The sequence below is a fragment of the Bufo gargarizans genome, chromosome 11 (assembly GCF_014858855.1).
Source record: "Bufo gargarizans isolate SCDJY-AF-19 chromosome 11, ASM1485885v1, whole genome shotgun sequence".
Taxonomy (NCBI): Eukaryota; Metazoa; Chordata; class Amphibia; order Anura; family Bufonidae; genus Bufo; species Bufo gargarizans.
In genome coordinates, this window is record NC_058090.1 from 90,938,725 (window position 1) to 90,960,887 (window position 22,163).

Sequence of the window (22,163 nt, forward strand, 5' to 3'; positions counted from 1 at the left end):
CATCAGGTGTCATATGCCATGACTCATCATGGGCTCTGTCATTTATTTTAACAAATAAATATTATACAAACAATAAATATCACAACTTAGCTTTCATTAACAGAAAACATCCCTTCTTCTGGATCAGTTTGTCTCGGTCTTCCTTTTCTTGAAGCTGTTGGGAGTAGATGATGATTTAGACTGTTGTCACTATATGTAGTAGATCAAGAGTTAGACCAGCAATGGCCAAATATTAGATCATGATTTAGACCAGTGGTGACTAAATAATAGATCACGATTTAGGCTGGTGGTGGCTAAATAGTAGAGGATGATTTAGGCTGGTGGTGGCCAAATAGTAGATCAAGAGTTAGACCCGGAGTGGGCAAATAGTATATCATGATTTAGTCCAATGGTGACTAAATAGTAGATGACAATTTAGGCTGGTGGTGGCTAAACAGTAGATCACGATTTAGGCTGGTGGTGGTCAAACAGTAGATCATAAGTTAGACCAGTTGTAGCAAAATAGTAGATCAGTATTTAAACCTGTGATGACCAAATAGTAGATCATAATTTAGACAGACCGATTATCAGGCCAATTATTGGGAACAAGCTGGCTTATGTAAAAGGTAATGATGGTCAATGAGCATACATGCATTCATCTGGTGATTGTGACTTTCTGTTTCCCAGGAACAGTGTAAATGCAGTCTTCATCTCTGATGATCAGACAATTATCTGGAATGTCTAGTTTATTCCAGATAACTGCTTGACACATCAGTCCGTGTAAAAACAACCTTTAGACTAGATGGTGCCTAACCGCAGGACATGATTTAGACTAGTGGAGGACAAATAGTAGATCATGATTTACACCAGTAGACCCCAGAGTGGGGATCAGTAGATCTTTATATTAGGTCACCAGGCTGTTCTCCTGCTGGTTTCAATACTGGAGTCGAAAAACTGCCTCCTAATAGATTTGTGTTTCCTATGCAAACCACACAGGGGCAAATTTAGCAATCTGCTGCTGTAGGACAGGTTTCTGCGACTCTTTGAAGGCTAAAGTTTAATCTAACTTGCAGGGCAAGTGAAATCAGCAACATGGTTATTAATAAAGAAAGCATGACTGTGGAGCACATATAAGCTGCTGATGTGCTACTCCTTGCTCCTCTGGTAGATCACCTAACTAAGCCTCCGCAAAGAGTAACCAGTGCCTCTACTGAAAAAGCTTCCTTTTTAGATAACAGAACAGATGTTTGCCTACAAATAGTAACAGTAGTCACAGTATACCTCCTCATCTGCTTTCTAGTATAGATTAGAACACAAATGTAAGATCATTGGCAATGACATATCTACATGCAAAAACCTTATAAATAAGATATTGCTTACCAAATATTTGGAGGAGGGACCAGGATTGCTCTCATTGACTGTATACTCTAAAAAGAGAACACAACAACGACCTTACATCAGTAAGATGTTTCTTGATGGCCATATACCATCTAACGAGCTGATCACAGAGCAAGAATTGTACCAATATTTCCACAAGAGACATTTTAAGGGGTCGTTCAGTTAGAACCTTCTTTGTCCATATGTCAAAATTGGATTGATACTCGCCACTGGCTTTCTGACTAGCCATGCTGCTCTGACCTTCTCCACCACACTCCCCGACGAGCCAAATTAGGTGAAACATGTTGAAGAAGGAGCTTAGGTGGTCTTTCAATAGCACTAGGGTGGATGTTAGGCTAGGGTTTAGGATCAAGGACTGGATGGGGTGGCCATTCTAACAACGAGTGGTCCGCTGTGCCAGTGTTAGGGCAGACTTTATAGAGGGTATGCTGAAAAGGAGACTAGGGAATGAGTAGAAGACCCCAGCAGCCTAATATTTGTATTTTTGTTCACATTGGGTATTTTAAGTGAAACAAATAAAAGTGAAGTTGTATTCCCTCTTGCTAGCCTTCTTAAGTTATGGGAATGATCCCATACCCCATGAAAATCAATTAATCAAAGAATTATCAAAATGCCATCTATTGAGCATTTGTACGATCTCAGTTTGATAATGCATGAGATGGTGCAATACCGTCTGATCAGTTGATCAACCGTAATTAGCAAAAGCCCTGTGCTGAAGCTAGATCTGGATTGGCTGATCCCTGGCAGGTCTTTTAACTTGTATTAGATGCTCATGGCTGAGAAATGATATGCAAGCTAGGTGCTCAGTCAGTCTATGAATGTTAGACAGGCCATGGAAGAGTGAGCTGGTGGCTGCCAAATACCAGAGAACTTTTTCTTCTGCAGATGCAGGCAGTGTCCCTTTGTCTTTTGAAGGGATTTAATATGGAACAGATGTCACCATATTTTTGTCTCCTCTTATAGACATCTTCTCAAGACTAAATAAATGTAAAATATTTTTTTAAGCTTTCCTCATAATTAATACACTCCATGCCCCTTATCAGTTTAGTTGCCCTTCCTTAAACTTTTTCTAACTCCAGAGCATCCTTCCTATGAATTGGCACCCAGAACTGAACTGCATATTCAAGAGTCCTTCTGCCGTCCTAAAGTGGGGAGCCATACATAACACATGACATTCAACGCTTCCCCGTTACCTACGACCCCTTCATCTTGTTCACCTTGTTGCCAAATAGTCTTCATCCTCGTGAACTTTCTTTTTCTTATTATTTCACTTAACCACATTTTCATTTGGTTTGTTTGGATTTCTTCGCTTTGGTCACCTGTGAATAACAGCAGATTGCTATAACCCATTGATGTAAAAAATGTAAGAAAAACTTTCAGCCAACACTTTCATGAAAATGATGTGTTCTATGAGTTGTCTACTGCGTTGAGTTTTCATTCTTTGGCTAGATCAGTAGCCACTTCTGAAATACACTAGTTCATAAACTTGTGAAATTCTCATCTACATATGTACCTTGTCCAGTTGTGTTTGATGATTTCTTATAACATATGAACGTCCACACCAGCACAGCCAGCACTACCGGGGCTCCCACAATGCATAAGACTATTATCAGTATATCGTAACTTTTTTTCTTTTCTTCTGTAATGAGCAAAAACAGAACTCAGAATCCCGTAAAGTACTGAAGTATCCCCATAATTTTAGACCACATCCCTCCCCAGTCCAATGCAATTAGAAAATTTTATAGACATGTCAGTCAGTGCCCTAGGTATGTGACAAGCTTGGGACTGCGGTGAAGATCCAGATGAGATGTGTAGAGATCTTTCAACTTTTGTCACTGAAAAAGATGACCACTTCCAGGACATTGATTCTGGTTGGATTACTTAGCTGCTTAGGTTTTTTGTAAAGAGTGCTATATGGTCAGAAAAGGTCATGGGTATCCTCCAATTGGTTTCAACATGTTCCTTTGCCATGGCTGTGTGGAAACCATAGATAACTTTAAGAAAGTAGTTTAGGATCTTGGAAGGCGCTGCCTGGACTCGCGCTTCAGGATTGATGGATACAATAAAGGATGATCTTTATTTGATAATAGTCTACGCGTTACTGGGGCTGAATTGCCCCCTTTGTCAGGACTATGTACATAAAAGTGTTTCACAGTACATTTAAAACAAAGATTTTTGGCCAAGGGGAGGACCGTGGGTGCGTTTGAATCGGGTTAGTTGACATTTCTCTCTTGTGGTGTTACATGGCGCTGGCTTGTGTTGGGTTGTGAGATTGACATTGATAAATAAAAAAAATGAGAGGGTAAATGAATAAGTAGATAAATGGATCTGTTATATTTATCTATATCTGAGTGCTTTATTTATTAGAACGGGGATCGCTCTATGACACTGCTGGTAGAAGAGGATGCGGGTCGGTAGCGTGCTGGCCGGGAGAACTCTGTAACGTGTAAGTGCCGACTATGTTACGGCATGATGTATCGCTATCTATCATTGTTAGATACTGTATCCAATGCACTGGGATCGTTCTATGACTCTGCTGGCCGGAGGGTGCCGGAAAGGAGAAGAGGTATGTGCTGCTCTGTAATCTACAAGGAATGTGAGAGGGTGGCGGCTAGGAGAGAATTTTGGGCTGGGGGCAGTGAAGTTCCGGTATTATGTATGTGTTTGTTTCTTGGTGTTAAAATAAGTTAAATAAAAAAAGAGAATAGATAGGTTGAATATATCATTTATTTCATGTAGAAGCAGTCATTTTATAGGTTTTTGTTCATAGAGTAGGGACTTTGGTAAGAAGCCATGGTCAGCGCTGGAGCTCCTATGGTACTAGCTATTGTGTTTCATTCTAGAAGCGCTGCTTCTGGTTTTAATCCTTTTCATTTGTTGACAGTGTTAGTCATAGTTTAGGGTACTTTCACACTTGGGTTAAAGTTTTCCGGTATTGAGTTCCGTCCTAGGGGCTCAATACCGGAAAAAAAACTGATCAGTTTTATCCTAGTGCATTCTGAATGGAGAGCAACCGTTCAGGATGCATCAGGATGTCTTCGGTTAAGTCCCTTTACGGTATTTAGATGGAGAAAAAAAACGCAGCATGATGCATTTTTCTCTCCGGCCAAAAATCCTAAACACTTGCCGGAATTTTTTTCCATTGGAATGTATTAAAATTGCCGCATTGACGGAACCTGTCTTCCGGTCTGCGCATGCACAGACCTTTACAAATGTAAAAAATTTTTATAAATACCAGATCAGTTTTTTCCGGATGACGCCGAAGATCCGGATCCGGTATTGCAATGCATTTGTGAGACGGATCCGCAAATGGTTTCCATTTGCATACAGATTGCCGTAATCCAGCAACGCAAGTGTGAAAGTAGCCTTAGTTGGAGCACAATACTATTATTATTTTTTGGGTTGCGATGCTTCTTGTATGGGGCATCTCATTCTGTGCTTGTGTATATATGGGGTGTGGTAATGTGAACAGTGCTGGAAGGTGTGTTCTCCCACTTCAGGTACCTCTGATGGGTGAGACAGATAAAATCCAGAGAGTGGCACTAGTCTCAGCAAAGAATAGTTTGCTGAGACATTTTTGTATACATTTTCTGGGCTGGATTTTCCTTGGACTGGTGGCTAGGCTTGATAGAGGGAGTTGCCAGTCCACATCCTTCCAGTACGGGTTTTTCTTTATATCTGAGGTGATCGCAGGTGAGGCCAGCTGTAATCAGGCTGGCATAAAGCGCCTCAGAGTAGGTCAGTCTGGGGAGAGATACGCTGTGAGATACAGAGACCCAGAGCAGAGGCTCTGTGCGTGGTCTCAGCTCACAAGGCTGAGAGACCCCGGGGCACTGTGACAGCCCGAAGTTTGGGGAACGCCGTGACGCCGGGACTCGAGGGTCACGGAGTCGGGAGGACTGTTGGGACACACTTCCCCATACAGGTACAGGACTGATTACAGCCGGAGAGGCTGGGGAACTACAGGCTGAGAAAAAGCCGCATATGGGTTCCGTGTGTGAACAGGGACTGTAGAGTCAGGGACACGTTAACAGGTGAGAGCCCAGCCGGGCAGGTATTTGTTTTGTTTTGATGTATGTGGGAACCTCACCACCAGTGATGGCCAGTTCGCCGTGTTCGCCCGCGAACACATGTGGGCTGCCATCTTAAATCACAAGTCCGGCGATGCACAGGTAAGTCCTTGCCTGCGCCGCGAGCCGGTCTGAAACAAATGCGGTCACGGGGACCAGGCAGTTCCGAGAACAGCCGCCGGGGGCCTTCATCGGGCTGTTCTCGGAACTGCCTGCTCCCGATGACCGCATTTGTTTCAGACTGGCTTGCGGCGCAGGCACAGGTAAGGACTTACCTGTGCATCGTCGGACTTGTGATTTAAGATGGCAGCCCGCAAGTGTTCGCGGGAAAACACGGCCATCACTGCTCACCACACCCAATGATTATTAACTGGACTGTTCCGTGTATGAAAAATGTCCCAATAAATGCAATGTTTGGCCCCGACAGCTGTGGTGAACAACGATTCTTGTGAGAATGACCCCCCAAGTACAGCGATCCCTTACAGGTGTTTCCGCCGATGACAGCAAATGCAGAGGACCATGGCTGCAGCCTAGGACAACCGCCTGCTGGTCGGGATACGAAATAACCAGCCAAGCGATCTACAGCTGTTGTGACTCCTCACAACAACATCTGGTAAGCACATCCTTACCTTTTAACCTAAACACTAAACAACTGATAAAGCACATGTGGTGCCCTCTTCTCCCCATTTTTTATTTTTTGTGGAAACCATGTCACTCCTGCCTGTAACTGCAACCAGACATGGGGAGCGAGTGCTAAGCCTTCTGTTGCCTTTCATTTGCCAAATACTGTGAGCTCAACAGAAACTGTAGGGGCATGCTCACAGAGGTTCTAGGTGGATTTTGGCACATATTCTGTGCCAAAATGTAGATGGAATCTGCACCACTCCATATTTCATATGGCACAGATATTTTCACATGCAGATTGGGCAAACCTATTCACTGAATATAGCTAATATAGCTAAATCCATGGGTGGACCTATGGAATAAAAGGTCCACAACCGCGGCAGAACTGTGAAGGCCAGACCTGGACTTTTGCAGCACATTCGTGCAGCATATTGGATTTTCCAACATGTATCCTAACCGTATGATCATACTCTAACTGTTAAGTTGTGTGCCTATAGAGACTGCAACCAACAAGCTATGTCCATTATTCTCTATTGAGTTCTGGTGTCTGTATTTTCAAGTATAGCAAAAATGAGATATATTCAACTGAACAGAGCAATGTAGAGTACACCAACCGTTTTTCTCTTCAGCTATGATCTGTTCAGGTGGGATGGGCTCTGTAACAAAAAAAGAAGCATTATTGTCATACCATATAAAGGTTTATATTTTGTCCCAAATGGATGCAGTGTATTTAAGGTTCATTTAAGGCGAGAAACGACGGGAAATCAGCGACATGGAGCCTAAAGCTGCGGTGCGAGGTCAGGATGTTGAAGGGCTTGACGGGGGTTGTCTTAGGTGACAGGTCAACACATCATGAGAAAGAACCGGCACTCCAGAAATCTTTGCTATTAGGAATTTATTGGTCACTCATATTAAGGTGACGCGCGTTTCGACACTCACAGGTGCCTTTTTCAAACAGAAAGTGAGCAGCTGGTGTGAGTGGAAGAACAAACAAACAAACAGGTTTAAATGGCATCACTTTGCCGGGGAGACATGTAAACAACAGTTGCAAATGAATGACATACACTCACCTAAAGAATTATTAGGAACACCTGTTCTATTTCTCATTAATGCGATTATCTAGTCAACCAATCACATGGCAGTTGCTTCAATGCATGTAGGGTTGTGGTCCTGGTCAAAACAATCTCCTGAACTCCAAACTGAATGTCAGAATGGGAAAGAAAGGTGGGCTACAACAGCAGAAGACCCCACCGGGTACCACTCATCTCCACTACAAATAGGAAAAAGAGGCTACAATTTGCACGAGATCACCAAAATTGGACTGTTGAAGACTGGAAAAATGTTGCCTGGTCTGATGAGTCTCGATTTCTGCTGAGACATTCAAATGGTAGAGTCCGAATTTGGCGTAAACAGAATGAGAACATGTATCCATCATGCCTTGTTACCACTGTGCAGGCTGGTGGTGGTGGTGTAATGGTGTGGGGGATGTTTTCTGGGCACACTTTAGGCCCCTTAGTGCCAATTGGCCATCGTTTAAATGCCACGGGCTACCTGAGCATTGTTTCTGACCATGTCCATCCCTTCATGACCACCATGTACCCATCCTCTGATGGCTACTTCCAGCAGGATAATGCACCATGTCACAAAGCTCGAATCATTTCAAATTGGTTTCTTGAACATGACAATGAGGTCACTGTACTAAAATGGCCCCACAGTCACCAGATCTCAACCCAATAGAGCATCTTTGGGATGTGGTGGAATGGGAGCTTCATGCCCTGGATGTGCATCCCTCAAATCTCCATCAACTGCAAGATGCTATCCTATCAATATGGGCCAACATTTCTAAAGATGCTATCAGCACCTTGTTGAATCAATGGCACGTAGATTTAAGGCAGTTCTGAAGGCAAAAGGGGGTCCAACACCGTATTAGTATGGTGTTCCTAATAATTCTTTAGGTGAGTGTATATTGTATAAGTTAGTATAGCATTATAGCAACATTCATTAATAGCTGCATATAGCAACAGTGTGCAACCAGGAGAGAGAGAGACAAGATATAAAATAAAAGGGACTTATAAAAAGCTGTTAATAGCATAGTCCCGATTTAACCCCTTAGGAGCCAATGTCTGTAGCCGATGGATCCAGAATGCTTCGCGTCTGAGCAACATTTCTACCCGGTTCCCTCCCAGTCTAGGTAAGATGACTTCTTCAATCATCTGGAACCGGAGTTGTGAGGCATTGTGTCGCTGCTGGTGAAAATGTTGAGGAATGGGGAGTAATAAATTCTCATTGTGTATAGTGGATGTGAGATACATTCCCCTATTTAATGACACTTGAGCAGTGGACGCAATTGAGACATGGGAAGGTGCCCTTTCTGATAGTGCGATCTCCAGAACCCTCCAATGATCTGTTACAAGAGGGCAAAAAACATTAGGGACATGGTCATCAGGGCCGACATAGGCAGCAACAAAACAAGTATCAGACAAAAGACACTTGCCACTGTCAGAAAGGGCACCTTCCCATGTCTCAATTGCGTACACTGCTCAAGTGTCATTAAAGGGGCATATATTTCACATCCCCAAACAGGGGAACAAATCCCGGTCAGGGGACACTTCACATGTGACAGCACGTTTGTTGTCTACCTGTTGAAATGCCCCTGCAGTCTTTGCTATGTAGGTGAAACCAGTATGCGCATGAAGGAACGCTTTGGTAAACATAAATCCACTATACGCAATGAGAATTATTACTCCCCATTCCTCAACACTTTCACCAGCAGCGACACACTGAGTGCCGAAACGCGCGTCACCTTAATATGAGTGACCAATAAATTCCTAATAGCAAAGATTACTGGAGTGACGGTTCTTTCTCATTTTGATGATCTCGGGATTACATTCGCATAAACCGAGCACCCATTGACCAACACGCAGTGCCGCCTAACCTCATCATACAGAGGTCAACACATCATATCCACTCAGCCTTCCCATGTTAAGAGGTTCTATAGTTTTTATACTTAACCACTGAAGCATATTCTATTATTAATTTATTATACGTTCATCCTAAGTCCCCAGAAGTTTTGGGCTTCTTCTTAACGCATGCATATACCCTATGCTCCTAGGGTCAGACTGTCCAACCAGAAGACCACTAGTAGACCAGAAGTTCTGAGATGATAATGGCGCCCAGCCACAACAAAGTTCACATGACCCAACAAGGAGCAAAATCATCTGCACCTAACAGTAAAGCAGATGATCTGAAGTCTACTGCATACCTTCTCTAAGGTTTACTCAGGGACATCAGGTTTCATTGATCGGACGCACCGTGCGGTTCTGTAGTAGCATCAGTATTGTCCATCTACACCAGAGATGGCCAACCTGAGGCTCTCCAGCTGTTGCAAAACTACAACTCCCAGCATGCCCAGACTGTGTACAGCTATCAGCCTACAGCAGGGCATGGTGGGAGTTGTAGTTTTACAACAGCTGGGGGGCCGCAGGTTGGCCAGCCCTGATCTAGACTACATCTTAGATAAATTAGGATTTTCATTGTAGACTAGGATATTCCCGTAATATGTATGGAAGATCAAGAGGATATGTCTGGATAAGGGGTTCCCCCAACCTTTGTCCCATCTGCCAGAGAATCAATGATAAGGTGGTCACTCACATTTGCTGTTTTCGCCATTCACTTCTATGGAAGTTACCAAAACAGCCTAGAAAATGTACCCAACTGTTACTTCCATAAAAGCCAAAGGTCACCTTTTCATTCATGACCATCTCTCCACTGGTTGGTGATCAGATGATGCCCATTGTAGACATACTGTTGTAGGAAATATTAATTATTAATATTGGGATTGAATATTAATATATAGTATTAATAAATAGGCGGTGGCAACTGCTGACTCCACCCACTTCCTGTTTACCTTCCTGTTGTGTATCCGTGGCGACTGAAAACTCTGAAATCCTTATTGTAATAAATTCCACCCAAGATATCTATCTAAGCACACGCACACACACACAATAAGGGTCCATTCACACGTCCGTTATAACACTCCGTTTCCTTTCCGATTTAAATCGGAATGTTTTTTCGGATCCATTAATTTTAATTGCCTCTGCAAAAATGCGGACACCAATCCTAGTGCTGTCCGAATCACGGAATCCGTTCCGTTTTCCTATTTTCGAGTATGCAGATCCTTAAAAAAAATTAAGCTTGTCCTACTTTCTGTCCGTTTTTCGGGTCCGTCGTCCATTCAAGTCAATGGATCCGCATAAATGCGGATGACATGCACAAAAACCATCCGAATGTCATCCGATTTTGCGGATACATTGACAGGAAAATGGATGGAAAAAAAACTGAATAACGGAAACACGGAACGGATTCGGAAGCACTTTAGTAAAAAAAACTGAGGGTTGTACGGAAAAACGGATCCACAAAAAAAAGGAACGTTTATCTGGAAAGGTAAAAAATATACTGACGTGTGAATGGACCCTAATAGCGGCACCGTCCCCACCTTACACTAAACTGTCCCTGAGGGGTTACAAAGGGTTAACAGAGGCGTATTTCAGGGTATGATGGGGTTAATTCCAGTGAGGTGACCGGGGGCTAACCTATGGCTATTGCAGGGAGAGTGCAAGGGAAAAGGAGAATACTGACAATACAGGGGTACAGGAGGAATACAATGCAGGGGTTAATGGTATGGCAAGGGGAATGCAGGGGTTAATGCATTGGTGGCATGGGATATGGCAAGGAAAGGGTTAATAATAATTGCTGGGGTAGGTCTAGGACGCAGTGATGGCTAACTTCCGGCAATCCAGCTGTGGTGAAACTACGACTCCCAGCATGCCCCATTCACTTCTGTGGAGTTCTAAGAACAGCTAGGCAAGTGCGCATCTTGGGAGTTGTAGTTTTACACACTGCTGAAGGTTAGCCATCGCAGGTCCAGGGGGAATCAATATGTTCAGCCAGAGGTTCAGGGGTTAATGCTCGTTTTCCTGGGGATGATTCTTGCTTGGGGCTGCTGGGCTTAACGTACCAGCCCACACACCTGGCACTTCCAGGTGGAGGATCACTTAGATCCTCCTGCTTTTGAAGGGGCCGTGCACCACCGATAATGTAATTACAGCGCCGGAGGTGCCCGGCATTCCACAGGCACACAAGAGTAGAGGATCTCTTTGAGCCACCGTACATCTCCGGCACTGCATCGGGCAGCGCCGGAGATGTACGGCGGCTCAAAGAGATCCTCTACCCTTGTGTGCCTGTGGAATGCCGGGCACCTCCGGCGCTGTAATTACATTATCGGTGGTGCACGGCCCCTTCAAAAGCAGGAGGATCTAAGAGATGCCTTTTGATGTGCCTGCTGCTGGACACATTTGTCCAGTTATCCGAGCGGGATCGCCCTCCTGTAGGCGCGCTGGCATACGCCTGCAGGAGGATACTCAGCAGCTGGGGGGAACCCGTGATTGGGGGACATTACTGTGGGTATATATATATGGGATGGAGCACCCGTGACATTATGAGGGTAACTGGGGGTATTAGGAACCCACCTCACCAGCATTACAGGGGCCTATATAGGAGATACGGTGATGGCCAAATACATATATCTATATTCATATATACATACTTTGGCACTTACCTCTACACATACCATAGATGTGGAACTAAATCTATCAGACACATCCTGTGGAAATGCCATAAATGTCTATAATGGGAGTATTCCTTTAAATTTAGTCTCATTTGACCTGTATAGTTAACATGACTACGTACCTTGAACTGTGAGGTTAAATTCTTCCTTTATAATCGTATTATCCAAAAGAGTTATATAAGCGACGTAGCGTCCAGAATCATTTGTAGTCAGATCATGGATAATCAGAACTCTTCCATTATTAGATGTCCCATATCTGTTGGATAGAATGTCAACCGATTTGTCGTCATCTTTTGTCTTTGCAACTCGAGTTTCGTCTCCGTCGGCTTCACGTATCCAGGTTATGTCTTTCACACGTGGTTCTCCATAAGAGATTGTCATGTTAATGGACGAATGTGAATCCCCAAACACTTGTCTTTCATCTGAACACATTAAAAAGGGTCATTTTTATTACAGATTCTTAATTCCTTAAAACGTTCAGCTTTTACGAAACAATGGTCTTTCCTCAGGTCAGGCCATCACTAGCTGATTGGAGGGGATCCGACACTCAATGCACCTGCCAATCTGCTGCTCAGGTGTAGCTCCGGCATTGACTTCCGACTTCGAAGCCTCGTCCACTGTGTAGTGAATGGAGCTCATTACTATAGTGCTGCTCCTGTTCAAGGACCTATGTGCTTTCATTGATATTACAGAGTTTTGGACCCCCAGCCAATCAGCTAGTGAAGGCCATCAATATACAGTAAAATTCCTGGGCAAACCCGGACATTGAATACATATGGCCTTTAGCTATTTGTAGAGAACTTTAAACTACTTGAGGCTTTCTGAGATCCTTAGGGATCTTGAGGGTGAGCCATCTATATCAAATCTGTGAGGGCCCAACTCTCAGCATCAGCTATATGAAGGATCCAAGTGTGAGAGAGCTATGGCCTCCTCATTGTTCACATGAGGTCGTCTTACTTTGAGGTCCTTTCAAACATCTCAAACGACAGATCTGATCTTGATGGCCCATCCTGAGGATCTTAGATAAATTCACTTTCTGATTCTCCTAAAGCCATGGACGTGCAGCTACAACCGGGAGGGTGCAGGTAGGGGATTTCCAAATCTGAAAAAAAGCTCATGAAGATCAGGCGTGCAGTGCAAAAGGCGGAGAACAATCCAGAAGCTAAAGCATAACAACTGAGAAAAAGAAAGCTGTGCCCGAGAGATAACGAACATTAACTCCTGCCGTTCAGGAAAAGCAATCATAAGCTGGAATGCATAGATATGTAGCATACAGGACCTGGTATGAGGCAGGACACAAACAACAAATACACAAGTGTCACTTACCTGCAGCACATAGTGATGCAAACACCATAAGTAGCAGCGGTAACATCATACCAGACGGAGTGTCTGTGGGCAAGAGAGGAAGGACTCCTTCTTACACAAGAGGATATACAGTAAGGCACACACCGCCCACGTCAAACCCTCCGCCTTTTAATTGTCCTTCTTCCCTCAGGAGATAGCTGAAGGTTTTAAAATTATGATTTGTCTAAACCACAGCTGCTCCTTGAAGAACTTCTGCAACAAAAAGTAAAAAAAAAAGCTGAAAAGCTAGTCACTGCTCCTCAGAATCCGACTATAGAAATGATAGATGGGGGAACAGTATATGGGAGACCCCCCCGACCAACGATACACCACTGTCCGACATACATTGGTGCCTCATCAGTGGTGTAACTACCGGGGGAGCGGCCCGGGCCCGGCAGCGTGTCAGTCAAGTTTCATTGTTTTTATTTATATGCAAATTACCTTCCTAACGTGCCTAAGGGGCTATCCCTCCGGCCGTTTGTGTCCAGCCACGCCCATAATCGCCAAGCCCAGCGGCACCCCGCTGTTAATTATTCGCTGCTGTCCTCGTCTTTTTATTTTCTAAGTGCGCCGTAGTCTCACGCATGCGCTGATGTTACTCACTTCCGGGGCCCGCGCGGTGTTCTGGCAGCAGCCTCAAGTAGTGTAATCGCGCATGCGCTAGCTTTCTGGCGTATGCGCAAGTACATTGTTTGAGGCTGCTGCCAGGACACCGCGCGGGTCTGGACGTAACATCGGCACATGCGCAAGACTATGGCGCACCAAAAAGACAGCATTGAATAATTAACAGCGGGGTGGCGCTGGGCTTGGCGATAAAGGGCGTGGCTGTGCACAAACGGCTGGAGGGACAACCCCTTAGGCACATTAGGAAGGTAATTTGCAAATAAATATAAACAATTTTTTACAAAAACGAAAGGACGGTAGGGGTAAAAATAGTATATTTTTAATTAGATCATGGAGACTAATATGATGATATCAACAGCTCAATATCGAAAATTGGGCAGGGGGTGGGCGGGGGGGCCATACAAAAATTTGCTGTGGGGCCCAGTCACTTAGTCACTTCTAGCTACGCCCCTGTGCCTCATATACTGGTCACAATCTAATATATAAAGCTGAGTGTATGAGTGTGTGTGTGTGTGTATGTATGTATGTCTGCTAAAGGAATCCGCCCCGTCGCATTTACAATCACGAAATTTGGCACACAGGTACATCAGGTGTCCGGGAAGGTTTTAGAGCAGGTCTCAGCTCTCTAGGATGTACCGTTCCTGAGATATTCCCAAAAAATGCATTAGCCAATAGAAGCTTGGTCACATGACCCTTATCAGCCAATAGAAGCTTGGTCACATGACCCTTATCAGCCAATAGAAGCTTGGTCACATGACCCTTATCAGCCAATAGAAGCTTGGTCACATGACCCTTATCAGCCAATAGAAGCTTGCAGGTCCTCCAGCCTCCACATACACAGCTTGACACCAGGTTTCTATATCAACCCAGCCATTTTTCTTCACTGCTGTAGGAGAGCTTTAAAGGAAATCTGTCACCAGGATAATCGCTATTGCAGTAATGCCATGGCCTAATAGCACTTAGTACCTTATTTCCAGATGTGCCTTTGTTCCAGCAATAGATGTTTTTATCCTCTGAAAATCCAGTTTATTTGGTATGCAAATGAGCCAGTAAGGTGCCCGGAGGGGCGTCACTCTTGCAGGAAGGAGCTCAGACAAGCCCCCTGCCACAATGTGTCCACCCTCAAAAGACTTAAAACCCCGCCCTTAGGTCCTGCTAAGCCACACCCCTGATCTGGTTAGGTCATGCCCCCTCCCGGGCCGACGGGGATTGAAAAAATGAAGGTAAAAATCTACTTCTGTCAGCTGCAGGGACAGGAGGGACGGTGACTTTCTCCCTGCAGCTCACACTCAGACAGCACAGTGCTGCTGTCTTAGAGTGAGCTGTTCAAAAGGACACGCCCACGATCTGGTTAGGCCACGCCCCCTCAAACTCCTCAACCGACTGAGATTAAAAAAATGAAGGTAAAAATCTACTTTTAGGTCCCGCTAAGCCACAGCCAGATCTGGTTAGGCCACGCCCCATCCTACTCCTGATTGAAAAAATGAAGGTAAAAATCAACTTCTGTCAGCTTCAGGGGTGGGAGGGACAGTGACTTTCTCCCTGCAGCTCACACTCAGACAGTACAGTGCTGCTGTCTTAGAGTGAGCTGTTCAAAGGGACACGCCCCCGATCTGGTTTGGCCACACCCCCTCCCACTCCTCAGCTGACAGGGATTGAAAAAATGAAGTTAAATATCAACTTCTAGGTCCCTCTTAGCTACACCCAGATCTGATACGCCACACCCCATCCCACTCCTCAGCTGATGGGGATTGAAAAAATTAAGGGAAAAGTCAACTTCTGTCACCTGCAGAGGTGGGAGGGACGGTGACTTTCTCCCTGCAGCTCACACTCAGACAGCACAGTGCTGCTGTCTTAGAGTGAGCTGTTCAAAAGGACACGCCCCCGATCCAGTAAAGGCCACTGTTAAGGGGGCGGACCCCTGTGGAGGTCACTGTCAAGTGGGTGGTATACTGTGAAAGTCACTGTTAAAGGGAAAGGCTGCTGTAAAGGTCAAAGTTAAGGGGGTTGGCTGCTGTGGAGGTCCAATTTTAAGGGACGGGGCACTGTGGGGGGAGTAAATGTTAAGGGGTGGAGGGCTGTGGCGGTCACTGTTTTGGGGGCGGAGTGCTGTAGATGTCACTGTTATAGTGGTTAGTGTGGATATCTTATAACGACACACACAAACATTAAATTAAATAGATTAAATATATCCGAGCGAAGCCGAGTCCTTGAGCTAGTCTAATATATAAAGCTGAGTGTATGTGTGTGTGTGTATGTACGTCTGCTAAAGGAATCCGCACCGTCGCATTTACAATCACGAAATTTGGCACACAGGTACATCAGGTGTCTGGGAAGGTTTTAGACCAGGTCTCAGCTCTCTAGGACGTACCGTTCCTGAGCTATTCCAAAAAATGCATTAGCCAATAGAAGCTTGGTCACATGACCCTTATCAGCCAATAGAAGCTCGCAGGTCCTCCAGCCTCCACATACACAGTTTTACTCCAGGTTTCCATAACAACTCAGCCATTTTTCTTCACTGCTGTAGGTCAGCTTTAAAGGAAATTTGTCACCAGGGTAATCGCTATTGAAGTAATGCCATGGCCTAATAGCACTTAGCACCTTATTTCAAGATGTGCCTTTGTTCCAGCAATAGATATTTTTATCCTCTGAAAATCCAGTTTATTTGGCCACGCCCCCTTCCACTTCTGAGCTAACAGGGATTGAAAAAATGAAGGTAAAAATAAACTTCTGTCAGCTGCAGGGGTGGGAGGGACGGTGACTTTCTCCCTGCAGCTCACACTCAGATACCACAGTGCTGCTGTCTTAGAGTGAGCATTTCAAAAGTACACGCCCCCGATCCAGTTAGGCCACACACCCTCCCACTCCTCATCCGACTGAGTGTTGGGCTGCTTTGGAGCTCCAGTTTTAAGGGACGGGGCACTGTGGGGGGGGGGGTCAGTGTTAAAGGGGGCTGTGGAGGTCGCTGTTTTGGTGGTGGGGTGCTGTAGATGTCATTGTTATAGTGGATAGTGTTGATATCTTTTAACGACACACAAACATTAAATTAAATAGATTAAATATATCTGAGAGAAGCCGGGTCCTTCAGCTAGTCAATAATAAGAATCAGAGCTGCACCAATCACACCTAGATCTCTCCCCCCACTCAATAATCACATGCCGACTCACTGTCTCCACCGCTCCCCCTAAAGTGGCCAAAGAGCTTGTTCTCCATCCTCTCCACTGGTGTTGAGCGAAGCCAACAAAGTGGAATTCAATATAAATTTCAGCAAATTTTTTATTCGCTGCAAAGCCGAATTTCCTCGCGCTTTGTGGTAACCAATCGTACTTACCTCATCTGTTTGAGCGTGAAGAGCCCGGCGCTGTGGCAGGCGCAGCGCTATGAAGTGCCTTTTGCGCTGTGGCATTAGAAGAATTTTGGTCTATCTAACCAGACTGCTTGTTACTCTGTAATTCCTCTAGCGCCGTTCTATGGAAACAGTAGGTATAAGGAGCACACCAAATGCTTGAAATAACTTCTTTATTAACTTTAACTTTTCTTCATATATAACACTGCCGCCTCCGCAGCAGATAGTCCATGTACATAACACGTGTTAAAAAGATATCACAAAATGGCGGTATGCATAAGATGGTGGTTCAACTGTTCAATCTTGTCATTCAACATAAAATGGTGGATATATTTGTCTCTTCAGTATCTGTTCTCTCTCTAAGTTATTTAAGCACTTTATGATCTCTCTGAGAGGTATATCTGAGGTCTAACTACAGGGAGTGCAGAATTATTAGGCAAGTTGTATTTTTGAGGATTAATTTTATTATTGAACAACAACCATGTTCTCAATGAACCCAAAAAACTCATTAATATCAAAGCTGAATATTTTTGGAAGTAGTTTTTAGTTTGTTTTTAGTTGTAGCTATTTTAGGGGGATATCTGTGTGTGCAGGTGACTATTACTGTGCATAATTATTAGGCAACTTAACAAAAAACAAATATATACCCATCTCAATTATTTATTTTTACCAGTGAAACCAATATAACATCTCAACATTCACAAATATACATTTCTGACATTCAAAAACAAAACAAAAACAAATCAGTGACCAATATAGCCACCTTTCTTTGCAAGGACACTCAAAAGCCTGCCATCCATGGATTCTGTCAGTGTTTTGATCTGTTCACCATCAACATTGCGTGCAGCAGCAACCACAGCCTCCCAGACACTGTTCAGAGAGGTGTACTGTTTTCCCTCCTTGTAAATCTAACATTTGATGATGGACCACAGGTTCTCAATGGGGTTCAGATCAGGTGAACAAGGAGGCCATGTCATTAGATTTTCTTCTTTTATACCCTTTCTTGCCAGCCACGTTGTGGAGTACTTGGACGCGTGTGATGGAGCATTGTCCTGCATGAAAATCATGTTTTTCTTACCTTGCAGACTTCTTCCTGTACCACTGCTTGAAGAAGGTGTCTTCCAGAAACTGGCAGTAGGACTGGGAGTTGAGCTTGACTCCATCCTCAACCCAAAAAGGCCCCACAAGCTCATCTTTGATGATACCAGCCCAAACCAGTACTCCACCTCCACCTTGCTGGTGTCTGAGTCAGACTGGAGCTCTCTGCCCTTTACCAATCCAGCCATCTGGCCCATCAAGACTCACTCTCATTTCATCAGTCCATAAAACCTTAGAAAAATCAGTCTTGAGATATTTCTTGGCCCAGTCTTGACGTTTCAGCTTGTGGTCCTCTTTCAGCCTTTCTTACCTTGGCCATGTCTCTGAGTATTGCACACCTTGTGCTTTTGGGCACTCCAGTGATGTTGCAGCTCTGAAATATGGCCAAACTGGTGGCAAGTGGCATCTTGGCAGCAGCACGCTTGACTTTTCTCAGTTCATGGGCAGTTATTTTGCGCCTTGGTTTTTCCACACGCTTCTTGCGACCCTGTTGACTATTTTGAATGAAACGCTTGATTGTTCGATGATCACACTTCAGAAGCTTTGCAATTTTAAGAGTGCTGCATCCCTCTGCAAGATATCTCACTATTTTTGACTTTTCTGAGCCTGTCAAGTCCTTCTTTTAACCCATTTTGCCAAAGGAAAGGAAGTTGCCTAATAATTATGCACACCTGATATAGGGTGTTGATGTCATTAGACCACACCCCTTCTCATTACAGAGATGCACATCACCTAATATGCTTAATTGGTAGTAGGCTTTCGAGCCTATACAGCTTGGAGTAAGACAACATGCATAAAGAGGATGATGTGGTCAAAATACTCATTTGCCTAATAATTCTGCACGTAGTGTAATAATTCACTTGCTGAATTTGGTTGCAATTTGCAGTTAGTAGTAATTATTTGCAGATTGATTGAGTATGATCTGGTATAGTTGTATGCAATTTGGATGGCAATATGGAATTTGAATTTGCAATTGTATGATTTTGTAGGGGATTAGCTCCTATCCGGGGGTCATTCTCACAGACTTCGCTACGGACACAAGATGGAAGTCCAAACGATGCTTTATTTTTAAGCACATCAGCACAAAACAGCAACCAAAACATAAATCAAAAACATAAATCCTCACCCGTCTGGCCACTGACTAAATAGTCTTTCCCTCTCTATCGGGATCTGGGTCTACCACCCAGCTCCCCAAAACACATCCCCAGTGCTTACCCCACACAGGGTCAGAGGGTCCCGGCTCCCAGAGGCCTCGACACAGCCTGCTCCTTTCCCAGACTGGGAGCCAGACCCAAGTCCAGCAACAGGATTAAATAGCATCCTTGTACATGGGCATATTCCAAAATCCCGGACTAGAGCATAGGGAACAGGCACCCACCCAACACATTCCCTGTTCCCAGTAAAAGCCCGCCCCAGACTAGCTGGAGCCAGCTAAGCTAACTATCTTGGTGTCCACCAACTAACTTAGTGGCCACCAATATTTAGGGCCTTTACTTCACCAAGGCCGGGCCCCTTGGTGACACGCTCCTGGTGCAAACACCCCTTTTTCATGCTTCCCCGGGACTTTACTGCACCCATTACTATTCACATTGCCACAGATTGTATGGCTCAGTAGTTTGTTTGTATACAATTGTTGGAACTGTAAGTAAACACACATATAACTGGTTCAGTATACAGTTCTAATCACTATATTGAAAATAGTAACATTATATAACTGTTTTAAATACCTATTTTGGCCTCTCTGATTCCATAAAACACAGCTCTTAGTGGAGTGAATGTCTGTTCAGCTTCTCTTCTCTGGTTTAATGATTCCAGCTAGGGGAATTTCCCACACAGGCTGTGTGTGAGGCTGGCTGTGATTGGTCAAAACTCCTGCTGTGTGTGAGGCTGGCTGTGATTTGTCAAGACTCCTGCCCAGCAACAACAGTTTAACTCTATGCTTTTTGTTGTTGTTGCTGTGTCATTGAGCTTACCTTACATTATATAATGAATCTTAAAGGCATACTATCTTTTCTGCTTCTGTGAACACAAAATATAACAGTTATATGACATCCAAACATGAAGTCACTGTAAATAACTCTGCTTTTGTCTTTAACACACAAACATAGGAACTGTATTAAAGGGGTTGTCCGGGTTCAGAGCTGAACCCGGACATACCCTTATTTTCACCCCGGCAGCCCTCCTGAGCCTAGCATCGGAGCATCTCATGCTCCGATGCGCTCCCGTGCCCTGCGCTAGATCGCGCAGGGCACAGGCTCTTGTGTTTACAATAACACACTGCCGGGCGGTAACTTCCGCCCAGCGGTGTGTTCGGTGACGTCACCGGCTCTGAGGGGCGGGCTTTAGCTCTGCCCTAGCTGTTTTACTGGCTAGGGCAGAGCCAAATCCCGCCCATCAGTGCCGGTGACGTCACCGGGGTTCCTGTCAGCCCCATAGAGAGCCCCGGTACGTCACCGGAACTCAGAAAAATGCCTTTGCCCTGCGCGATTTAGCGCAGGGCAAAGGAGAGCATCGGAGCATGAACTGCTCCTATGATCATGTCAGGGGGGCTGCCGGGGTGAAAATGGAGGGATGTCCAGGTTCAGCTCTGAACCTGGACAACCCCTTTAAGGTTATTGGCAGGTCTAGCTGTATAAACACACAAGCTATATTAGCAACCTAGGAGGAGATACAGACCAAGCAGAGAGTTATGATTAAGACCAAGAAGTGGTCGAAACATGTTAACTAAAGGGTTACCAGTGTGCGGAGGGGTCCACTGTATGTGATCAATTGTCATCAATAAAGCTGGAACAACTATCCAACAAGTGCTGGATCAAGCTTTCTCCTTTTTACTATTATGGGGGATCTGTGAATGACGCACTTTTATAGGGGGATCTGTGGATGACACTGTTATGGGGGATCTGTGGAGGACACACTGTTATGGGGGATCTGTGGATGACACTGTTATGGGGGATCTGTGGATGACACTGTTATGGGGGATCTGTGGATGGCACTGTTATGGGGGCATCTGGGGATGGCACTGTTATGGGGGATCTGTGGATAACACACTGTTATGGGGATCTGTGGATGACACAGTTATGGGGGATCTGTGGATGACACAGTTATGGAGGATCTGTGGATGACATACTGTTATGGGGGTCAGTGCATGACACTGTTATGGGGGATCTGTGGATGGCACAGTTATGGGGGATCTGTGGAGGACACACTGTTATGGAGGATCTGTGGAAGAAACTGTTATGGGGGATCTGTGGATCACACTGTTATGGCGGATCTGTGGATGGCACTGTTATGGGGGAATCTGGGAATGGCACTGTTATGGGGGAATCTGGGAATGGCACTGTTATGGGGGCATCTGGGGATGGCACTGTTATGGGGGCATCTGGGGATGGCACTGTTTTGGGGGCATCTGGGGATGGCACTGTTATGGGGGTCTGTGTATGACACTGTTATGGGGGATCTGTGGATGGCATAGTTATGGGGGATCTGTGGAGGACACACTGTTATGGAGGATCTGTGGGGGACACACTGTTATGGAGGATCTGTGGAGGACACACTGTTATGGAGGATCTGTGGAGGACACACTGTTATAGGGGATCTGTGGATGAAACTGTTATGGGGATCTGTGGATGACACTGTTATGGGGGATCTTTGGATGGCACTGTTATGGGGGCATCTGGGGATGGCACTGTTATGGGGGATCTGTGGATAACACACTGTTATGGGGATCTGTGGATGACACAGTTATGGGGGATCTGTGGATGACACAGTTATGGAGGATCTGTGGATGACACACTGTTATGGGGGTCTGTGGATGACACACTGTTATGGGGGATCTGTGGAGGACACACTGTTATGGGGGATCTGTGGAGGACACACTGTTATGGAGGATCTGTGGAAGAAACTGTTATGGGGGATCTGTGGATCACACTGTTATGGGGATCTGTGGATGACACTGTTATGGGGGAATCTGGGAATGGCACTGTTATGGGGGCATCTGGGGATGGCACTGTTATGGGAGCATCTGGGGATGGCACTGTTATGGGAGCATCTGTGG

The 22,163-nt window shown here is 45.0% G+C and overlaps 1 protein-coding gene across 3 annotated transcripts; it reads right to left on the reverse strand.

Annotated features, from left to right (window-relative positions):
* Window positions 1-2: 2 nt before the first annotated feature.
* LOC122921852 lies at window positions 3-13,180 on the reverse strand. Of its 3 annotated transcripts, none has more exons than XM_044272131.1 (8): window positions 13,024-13,180; window positions 12,655-12,799; window positions 11,820-12,119; window positions 6,686-6,727; window positions 2,891-3,016; window positions 2,571-2,696; window positions 1,360-1,406; window positions 3-154 (listed from the first exon to the last, which is right to left on the reverse strand). In XM_044272131.1, exons 2-8 carry the CDS (start codon window positions 12,704-12,706, stop codon window positions 80-82), a joined length of 768 nt encoding a protein of 255 aa, XP_044128066.1. In that variant the 5' UTR covers window positions 12,707-12,799; window positions 13,024-13,180; the 3' UTR covers window positions 3-79. The 3 variants fall into 3 exon arrangements, with proteins under 3 accessions (XP_044128066.1, XP_044128068.1, XP_044128067.1); XM_044272133.1 differs by having other exon boundaries at window positions 2,595-2,696; window positions 13,024-13,179; XM_044272132.1 differs by lacking the exon at window positions 12,655-12,799 and having other exon boundaries at window positions 13,024-13,179.
* Between the last annotated feature and the right edge of the window lie 8,983 nt (window positions 13,181-22,163).